Source organism: Argentina silus (genome assembly GCF_951799395.1).
Source record: "Argentina silus genome assembly, chromosome: 15".
Classification (NCBI taxonomy): domain Eukaryota; kingdom Metazoa; phylum Chordata; class Actinopteri; order Argentiniformes; family Argentinidae; genus Argentina; species Argentina silus.
In genome coordinates, this window is record NC_139669.1 from 495,023 (window position 1) to 505,022 (window position 10,000).

The 10,000-nt window shown below is 50.6% G+C and overlaps 1 protein-coding gene across 1 annotated transcript in view; it reads left to right on the forward strand.

The window, feature by feature from the left end:
• Positions 1–3,298: 3,298 nt before the first annotated feature.
• Positions 3,299–10,000, forward strand: part of smu1a (SMU1 DNA replication regulator and spliceosomal factor a) — a gene marked incomplete at its 5' end in the record, with an annotated part of 13,238 nt that continues 6,536 nt past the window's right edge. Inside the window, 2 exons of the mRNA XM_083686843.1 lie at positions 3,299–3,410; positions 3,824–3,849. Of these exons, the coding sequence (XP_083542969.1) occupies positions 3,299–3,410; positions 3,824–3,849 (138 nt within the window). The remainder of the gene's footprint in view (positions 3,411–3,823; positions 3,850–10,000) is intronic.

Genomic DNA, 10,000 nt, shown 5'->3' on the forward strand with positions numbered 1-10,000 from the left:
CTCCTCCTCCTGCCCTGCTGTTATTAGGTTTAGATTGGCTGTAGAGGATTAATGAACGCTTCATCAGCGACCACTCCACTGGAGAGGGGGGGGGGAGGATAGAGAGAGAGGGAGAGAGAGTCAGGGAGAGTAGAAAGAGAGAGAGAGAAAGAAGAGAGAGGGAGAGAGAGAGAGAGAGAGAGAGAGAGAGAGAGAGAGAGAGGAGAGTCAGGCTTCCCTGCACTCATAACTGTTCCCATAGGGACCAAGGCCATTCCATCTCCCACCCCACGACAAACAAACACACAGTTCCCTTTCAACTATCCAGCGCTCCAGCTAGCCCTGTCTGGGGTTAGGGTGGGTTCACACATCAACGGAATGAATCAGCTTCCCCTGGCGGTGGGAACCTCTATCGTCTGAACGACTCTGCATCGATCTGCCCCCTCCCTGACCCCCTCTCCTGACCAGCCCCCTCCCCCCACCCCCACCCCTCCCCCCTGCGCGCAGAGAGACTCCTATACCGCGGCTTCCACACAGTGGAGGTGACGGCCCCCCAGGCAATCTATCTGACAAGCCCTGGTGTGATTGGATGTCGAGCTCTAAAGCTGCAGAACCCAGATGAGAAAAAAGGCCCAGTTATTTTCTTCTTCTTCTTCCACAATAAAGGGTTTGGTGTTCCGTGTCGCCGTGTCAACAACCATCAGCCGAGACGGGGGTGTTTATGTAGCCTCCTGACAGCATCAACTCAGCTGGGGGAGTTCTGGAGGTCTGTGGGGGGGGCGGTGGTCTGGGGGGTCTGGGGGGTCTGGGGGGGGGGGTTGAGGTGGTCTGGGGGGGGGGCGGTGGTCTGGGGGGTCTGGGTGAGGGGTTGTTTGGGGTGGTCTAGAGGGGTGGTCTGGGGGGTCTGGGTGAGGGGTTGTTTGGGGTGGTCTAGGGGGGTGATCTGCGGGGTCTGGGGGGTCTAGGGGGGGGGGGGGTTGAGGTGGTCTGGGGGGTCTTGGGGGGGGGGCGGGGGGTCTGGAGAATGAAAAGCTCCATAAAGCTGAGAGAGTGATGTAGGATAAGCAGACGTGTTAAAAAGAGGAGATTTTGATTTTTTAATGAATCAGATTGAATCAGATTGAAAACAGTATGATTGCATAGTATTGGAAAGGAATTTAACTTTCTTCCAGAAAGTTTTCCTTGCGACGGCTGTGATGTAGCGTGTAGCTGATTCACTTATTGTAAGTGGCTCAGCTGTAAGACCGTCTGCTAATCTAAATGTAATCTCACATCTTAGATACCAAGTTGACAGAAAGGACACAATTCAATCATGTTCCTGCATCTGAGAGCAGCAGAGTGGATGTTGTGAAGCAGAATATATCACTAGGATTCAGACTGTTCCTTTCTCTGTTCCTGGAACTAATTAAACTAATCTAGTGGTGGAGGCTGGTGGAGGTAGAAATCGGAGGACGGGCTTGTTGGAATGCATGGAACGGAATGAGGAACGGTATCAAACACGTGTACCATGCATTATGATGACGCCGTCCTCCGATTTCTGCCTCCACCAGCCTCCCCTGCTACCCAGGAGGTATTCCTTCTCTTCCTGGTCACGTGGAGGGTCTGTGTGAGGTCGCTCCTGGGTTTGTGGAGGTTGAGTTGGGTGCAATGTTACAGTATTGACAGCTGGGTCGGGACTGCATCAGTATTCATAAACACTCCGCCCCCAGTCTGCCACGGCTCTCTACCAGGCGTCTCCGTGACCAATGGCTGCATCAAGCTCTCCGTGATCCAGACGCCCAGACGGCCCTCACCTCCGCGGGGCTGGGACTCTGAGACTCACTCTGTGACGAAGAGGAATCACTATGAACCACAACCACATGACCAACTGTGTTGCACTTTGATATTCTACCAGTCGGTCCCAGGGGAGGTTGGCAAGGTTGGCAGAGGTTGGCAGAGGTTGGTGGAGGTTGGCGGAGGTAGACATCGGGGGATTGTTCGACCTCCATCGGCCTCCCCTGATTACCTTCCCTACGGTAGCAACCCGGACCCTCAACTTGAGAGGGATTAGTCCCAACAGTTTGGCTGCACTTCAGTGATAGACTTGGATCTCAGGGAGGGAGGGAGAGGAGTGAGAGAGAGAGAGAGAGAGAGAGAGAGAGAGAGAGAGAGAGAGAGAGAGAGAGAGAGAGGGAGACAGACAGAGGGAGAGGAGTGAGAGAGAGAGAGAGAGAGAGAGAGAGAGAGAGAGAGAGAGAGAGGGAGAGAGACAGAGAGAGAGAGGGAGAGGAGTGAGAGAGAGAGAGAGAGAGAGAGAGAGAGAGCGAGAGATGAGAGAGAGAGAGAGAGAGAGAGAGAGAGAGAGAGAGAGAGAGGGAGACAGACAGAGGGAGAGGAGTGTGAGAGAGAGAGAGAGAGAGAGAGAGAGAGAGAGGGAGAGAGACAGAGAGAGAGAGGGAGAGGAGTGAGAGAGCGAGAGAGAGCGAGAGAGAGAGAGAGAGAGAGAGAGAGGAGTGAGAGAGAGGGAGAGGAGTGAGAGAGAGAGAGAGAGAGAGAAAGAGAGAGAGAGAGAGAGAGAGCGAGAGAGAGAGAGAGAGAGTGAGAGAGAGCGAGAGAGAGAGAGACACACACACATGGAAAAAGCAAAAGGAGGGCACATACTCATTAAATAGTATCTGTTTTTCAAAGAGAAAATGAAGATGTGGAAGAAATTCTTCCTCCAGGAGAAACGATCTCAGCTGGTCTCCAGTCCTCCTCCTCGTTTAGAGCCGCCAGCCCGGTGGCATATCGATTTAAGATTTTGATCAAAAGTGTTTCTAGGAAAGCAATCCAGGCAATTTTCTCTGCCACTGTGAGGAGGGAGAGCAGCAAGCAGAGTGAGGGAAGAAAACAGAGACAAAAGAACTGTGTGTTTTACCTCAGTGGCAGTAATGGCCGCCTGGCTGTGATTTCCAGACTGACTGCTGGGGCGATAGACTCTCCCTACTGGGGAGCTGAACAAGAGAAGAGTAACGCCAGGCTTTTATTTGCTTTTAAAGCCGCCAGACAGTTCCACTAAACGCTCCACTCAACCAGAACCTCCATTACCAGAACGTTTAACCACCCAGGAGCCCAACACGACCAGAGAGCCCAACACAGCCAGAGAGCCCAACACAGCCAGTGAGCCCAACACAGCCAGAGAGCCCAACACAGCCAGAGAGCCCAACACAGCCAGAGAGCCCAACACAGCCAGAGAGCCCAACACAGCCAGAGAGCCCAACACAGCCAGAGAGCCAGAAGCGGGAATTTAAAAAAGAAGACAAGAAGAAAAGTCTCTCAACTTCCTGGAAGTGGACCAATCATGGTGACTCTTGCTGTGTCATCAGGCGACCAGGTGAAGAACAGTGTCACACAGTCCCAGGGATGGACTGGATCCACCGGCCCACAGATCCACCGGCCCACCGGGACTGCCAGTCCGCTATTGCACGGTCCCTGACATCGATAGAAAACGCTACTTTACTTTTTCAACTCCTGGATTTAAAAGAGAACAAACCAGTACTGTCATGGCTGTCATGCCTCATTCTGACGCCCTCGATATGCTTTAGTTACATAAACGATTCACTTAATTCAGCTGGAGCGTTTCATTTTGCTCAGGGCGCCGTTGGAGACGGAGAAGGCGACCTCCGGAGACCTATTTTTAGGCGGAGTCACCTGTTGTCCTTCTGTTACCATCCAATCGCTGAGGGACCGTCTGAAAGCCAAGCTGATTACCCGGGAGCACTCAGCTCCTTCTCCAGTGAGCGTGCCTCCTTTTCCTCCTTCCCCTCTGCGCCTCCTTCCCCTCCTCCCCTCCTTCCCCTCGCCCCTCTTTCCCTCTGGCGCCCAGACTCCCGGGGCTTCAGGCTTTTGAAGGTATGCAGCTGCGCTTTTCATAAGCAGCCTGCAGATAAACACTGAGAGAGAGATGGAAAGATAGATGAAGAGACAGAGAGAGAGAGAGAAGAGAGAGATGGAGAGATAGATGAAGAGACAGAGAGAGAGAGAGAAGAGAGAGAGGGAGAGAAGAGAGAGAGAGAGATGGAGAGATAGATGAAGAGAGAGAGAGAGAGAGAAGAGAGAGAGGGAGAGATAGATGAAGAGACAGAGAGAGAGAGAGAAGAGAGAGAGGGAGAGAAGAGAGAGAGAGAGATGGAGAGATAGATGAAGAGACAGAGAGAGAGAGAGAAGAGAGAGATGGAGAGATAGATGAAGAGACAGAGAGAGAGAGAGAAGAGAGAGAGGGAGAGAAGAGAGAGAGAGAGATGGAGAGATAGATGAAGAGAGAGAGAGAGAGAGAAGAGAGAGAGGGAGAGATAGATGAAGAGACAGAGAGAGAGAGAGAAGAGAGAGAGGGAGAGAAGAGAGAGAGAGAGATGGAGAGATAGATGAAGAGACAGAGAGAGAGAGAGAAGAGAGAGAGGGAGAGATAGATGAAGAGACAGAGAGAGAGAGAGAAGAGAGAGAGGGAGAGAAGAGAGAGAGAGAGGGAAAGAAGAGAAAGACAAGAAAGAGAAGAGAGAGAGAGAGAGAAGAGAGAGAGAGGGAGAGAGAGAGAGAGATGACTGACATCTCCACCACAACAGTATGTTAATTAGCCAGCGTAGTGTGAGGATGTACTTCTATCGCCATGGATGCCAGTACACAAGGTGATTGACAGATGATGTCATAGACTGCCTCATGCAATGGCACCCTCTGATTGGCTGGATTTGCTCCCCCTATTCCCTGTGGATGGATATGCCAGACCCAGAGAAGGACCAGGTCGGGTCGTCCAGCCCTCTGTGACCAGACTGTATGTGTTCAGCCTTCGGTTCAGTCCAGTACGTCTCTATTCAGTACTTCTCTCTAGACCTAGAATGTATCAGACAGGCCTTAGGATTGGCTAGTCCTGCAGGGCCCACGTCGGTGTGTGTGTGTGTGTGTGTGTGTGTGTGTGTGTGTGTGTGTGTGTGTGTGTGTCTCCTCTGAGCTGGTAAAACTGCCTTTAGTCATGGTGCTCCTCGGGCAGGAATGACCTGCAGGACACACTCAGACTTGCTGCTTTGGGATCACTGGGCCGTTTTAGGAGCCTGATGAAGGATTCCTCAGTGGAGGAACAGCAGCTGCTGGTAGAATTGAGTTGAGTTGTATTTTGTAATCAGGGCACCCTTAAAAAAGAGACTTTGCTCTCAAAGGGACTCCCCTGAATAAATAAAGGATAAATAAAAAAAATAAAAAAAATAATATTCAGTATTTTGGGGGATGTTAGTGCTGGGCTAGAAGCAAGCCAGAACCACTGGCCTAAATCATAACAGGGGAGGCTGGTGGAGGTAGAAATCGGAGGACAGGCTAATTGGAACACAACACAAGTGTGTTGGATACCATTTCTCATTTTATTCCATGCCTTACAATGAGCCCGTCCTTGAATTTCTACCTCCTCCAGCCTCCCCTGGTGTTCTACCTCCACCAGCCTCCCCTGGTGTTCTACCTCCACCTATGTGTTCTACCTCCATCTATCTGATGCTGGTTTTGGACTTGGTTGGACATTGTTCTGCTGAAGGATGTGGTCTTATTAGAGTGGTGAGATGAGAGACGTGAAAATTTAATTTTGATTTGATTTAGATTTTGTGTGAGCGGTGTCTGATTGGTCACTTGACTTGACCTTTGACCTACTCCCGAGCTCTCATTGGCCAGCGTGTGTGACTTGTAGGGACCCAGTCACAGATGTTCTTGTATTGCTAGAGGCAAACAGTTTGAACCATTCCTCAATCCGTTCCCTGCATTACAATGAGCCCGTCCTCTGATTTCTACCTCCACCAGCCTCCCCTGATACCTTTTCTTAGCTAATCAAAACCGGGCCCTGTACCCTACCGATCATCAGTCTGGATCCAGCTCCGTCCAGTACTGTGTTCGTTCTGGGTCTCATGTTGTCTCAGAGCTGTGCAGGAGAAACACCACAGAAAGGGTTGTTTACTCTGGTATGTTTTTTTGCTTGCTTTTACCAGTGTAGTTGCATAGCAACCAGTTCTGAATGAGGAATGTGTTGACCCGCTTGCTAGCCTCTCTGATGTCACCAAGCTAACGCCAACGAGCGCTAACTCCTATGGCCCCGTCGCTAAGCTACAACCACCACGAAAACACAGTGACTACCTTCCAGCATCCACCAGCCTGCTCCCAGCGGAGGCTGCTGGAGGCAGACAGTGTCACTACCTCCGTAGACTGAAGACCCGTCTCTTTACCTGGGCTCCTCCTCCTCAGACCTCTCCACCTCCTAACACCCTACACCCTCTATCATCCCCCTCTCCTCTCCTCTCCTCTCCTCTCCTCTCCTCTCCTCCTCAGACCTCTCCACCTCCTAACACCCTACACCCTCTATCATCCCCCTCTCCTCTCCTCTCCTCTCCTCTCCTCTCCTCTCCTCTCCTCCTCAGACCTCTCCACCTCCTAACACCCTACACCCTCTATCATCCCCTCTCCTCTCCTCTCCTCTCCTCTCCTCTCCTCTCCTCTCCTCCTCCTCAGACCTCTCCACCTCCTAACACCCTACACCCTCTATCATCCCCCTCTCCTCTCCTCTCTCTCTCTCTCTCTCTCTCTCCATCCCTCACTCTCTTTCTCTCTCTGCCTCTCTCCATCCCTCTCTCTCTCTCTCTCTCTCTCTCTCTCTCTCTCTCTATCCAATAAAAACTGAAAAATACGAGAGTGAAAAAACCCAAAAGTCATATACAGTATGACATCATATACAACCATGTAATTCCATAATGACTAGGTAACGACACATTAATACTATGTTGTGACTTGAGTAATTAAACTGTTATTAGACGTGTGTAGAGGCAACGTGTTACCATGCTCACTGATCTGATCTGAGTTGATCTAAATAAACAATTCATTAGAATATTCCCAGGCAGGGCTGCTCTTCCCAACAGGAAGATGAGAGTGCTTGATTTGTCCACCGCCTGGAGAGGGAGAGGATCACTCTCAAACACTCTCAAACCTTGTTTACGCTCGAACGTTGCTTCACTTATTTACCTTTAATTAAAAAACACTCTGGAAAAAACCTGAGGCAACAGTATGTTTATTTGAAGAGTGAATTAAGGCAAAGGTTATCAAAATGAGAAGATTAAGTCATTTAAATGTCTTTACACGTGACTCATGCATGCTTCTTTTAATAGATCGACATAACACTGAGTAAAGTCATTTCCTGGTTAAGGGAAGGTGTTCTTCACAGAGAGCTGATTCTGAGGTGGAAAGAACAGATGAATATTGAGCTGTTGAAAGGTCGTTATTCAAATGATTCTCTGAATAGTTCTGTAGAATAACCCAGAAGCGCAGAGCTCTATTTGAATATTCCTCTACAAGGTTTTCAACCTCATTCTCTCCATCTCTCCAGGCTCACGAGCGTTGAATAGCTTTCATTCTGTTGCATACTTTTCTTTAAGGTTTTGTAGCTTTTATGAAAAGACTCATTTAACCTGAATTTAACCTCCTTTTTCAGTATTTTACATTCAGGAAAAAAGCTCCAGAGAGGCCCATCCATCCTAAAATGACCAAGACAAAATGTACGTGCTCTGTTTCACGACAACTACCCCCATGTGGTAACCTACATCTGCCATCGTCAAACCCAGATGGTGAATAATTTCTTTTTAGTTTTGGAGTCTTAGAACATTGATCTAAAACTGTAGCTCCGTGTCAAACTGCTTTCCCACGCCGCCGTCCTTGCCCTTGCATCACACAGCCTTGATAGAACGCCATCAAGAACACAATGATCTCCATGGTGTCACATGTCACACTGATGAACGAATGAGAGCGCTAGCCTTAAGGGGGGGCGTCCATCTTTGAACCTGATCTCCTGAGGACTGTCACGCACACAGACTGGAGCCTCAACATCGGAACACTGTTGCATCACTGCGGGTCTTCGTCACACGGGCGTCTGCAGACGCTCCTCCTCCTCCTCCTCCTCCTGGTGGGGGCTGGGGGCTGGGGGGGCTGGGGCTGGAGATGGGGATGGGGGGGCTGGTGGGACTGGGGCTGGGGGGACTGGGAATGGGGGGGCTGGGGCTGCGGGGGATGGGGGGGACTGGGGCTGGGGGGACTGGGGCTGGGGGGGCTGGGGCCGGGGGGGATGGGGGAGCTGGGGGGGCTGCGAGGGCTGGGGGGACTGGGGATGGAGGGGCTGGGGGGCTGGGGATGGGGGGGCTGGGGCTGGGGCTGGGGCGGGGGGGGCTGGGGGGGCTGTGCAACTGATGTCCAGAGGGTTGCATCACTCTGTACACAGCACAGCCACACTTGGATGTATTCTTTGATGTAGTGTGTGTGTAGGGTGTAGTGTGTATGTGTGTGTGTGTGTGTGTGTGTGTGTGTGCGTGTGTGCGTGTGTGTGTGTGTGTGTGTATGTGTGTGTGTATGTGTGTGGGTGTGCGCTTGCATGTGTATGCGTGTACATATACATCTTTTCTTGCCCTGAGATGTACAGTAAGTCCTGCTGCATGATGATCATTTCCATAAGCCGTGGGATCTGAGAGACACAGACATTGCTTTGATCTGAGGGTCCTCTTCCCTCAGGGCCGACATCACACACACATATGCACGCGTATCAGGGGAGGCTGGTGGAGGTAGAAATCGGAGGACGGGGCCGTTCCGTGCATTACAATGAGCCCCGTCTTCCGATTTCTACCTCCACCAGCCTCCCCTTGCTCTATGATACTCATATATGGCAGACATGAATATCACTGATTGGTGTTTGTTGGGAAAAACAAGAAAATGTCTTTTGGCCAAACTATAGACGTACTCAGCACTCAGCGAGGGGTAAAGTAGGATGGTTCAGATGGAGCTGGTACAGCACACAGCCTCGGGCCGAGGGGGGAGGGCGGGGGAGGGGGGGGGAGGGAGGGGGGAGGGGGGGGGAGAGAGAGTTTAGCATGCAGCATCAGGATGATGATGATAAACAAAGCTGAGCGTGGGCGGTGTGTGTGTGTGTGTGTGTATGTGTGTGTGTGTGTGTGTGTGTGTGTGTGTGTGTGTCTGTGTGTGTGTGTGTGTGTGTGTGTATGTGTGTGTGTGTGTGTGTGTGTGTGTGTCTGTGTGTGTGTGTGTGTGTGTGTGTGTGTGTCTGTAGGGTTTCTACCACTGCTGATAGGAGAGAGGAATGTGGAAGGTTGAAGTCAAAACTCTGCAAAATATTTTTTTGGGGGGGATATTAAAAAAATATAAATATCCATCTCTGTGTATTCACCTTGTGGCTTTATGAGGCTAATTGGTGTCTTATTATTTATAAAAATGCAAATGAGCAGATCATTAAAACGGATTAGTTTTTTTAGGATATTACATCGGGTGAGGATTTCTGTAAAAAAACGAATCCAGAGGAAGTGAGAAGACAGACGTTTCTGTCTGAGTGTCATTCTGATGGAGTGACTGAATGGCTGCTTTCATCACCAGCCAAACATACACACAGCCTCAGAGGAGAGGAGAGGAGAGGAGAGGTATATTTAGACCTGAAAGAGAGAGGGAGAGAGAGAGAGAGAGAGAGAGAGCGAGGATGGAGGGGGGGATGGGGGGACAGGGGGGGGCTACTTTTGGAGGGGAAATGAGCTGTGGAAATGGACCATCGTCCAGCAATATTCTCCAGCTCTCACCTTGACTGACTTTCTGGTGAAAAGTTATTTTTCAGACAGGAAATATATCCTGAATGGAAGGAAGAGGACATCTGAAGTAAAGGCAGGGTTCGAATAAGAGACATGGAGTCGCGGAGGTCCTTAAACAGCTCACTGGACCAAGGTGCTTCTGACTGCAGCATTCTGGGCCGCCTGTCACAGACCCTTATAATCCCCCTCCAAAACCAGGCAACTCTGCCAACTGGAAATAGACTGTGGATTCTACTGGACAGCCAGTTTCTCTCTCTCTCTCTCTCTCTCTCTACCTCCCTCCCTCTGTCTCTTTCTTTCTCTCTCTCTCTCTCTCTCTACCTCCCTCCCTCTGTCTCTTTCTTTCTCTCTCTCTCTCTCTCACACACACACACACACACACACACACACACACACAGAAGGACCCC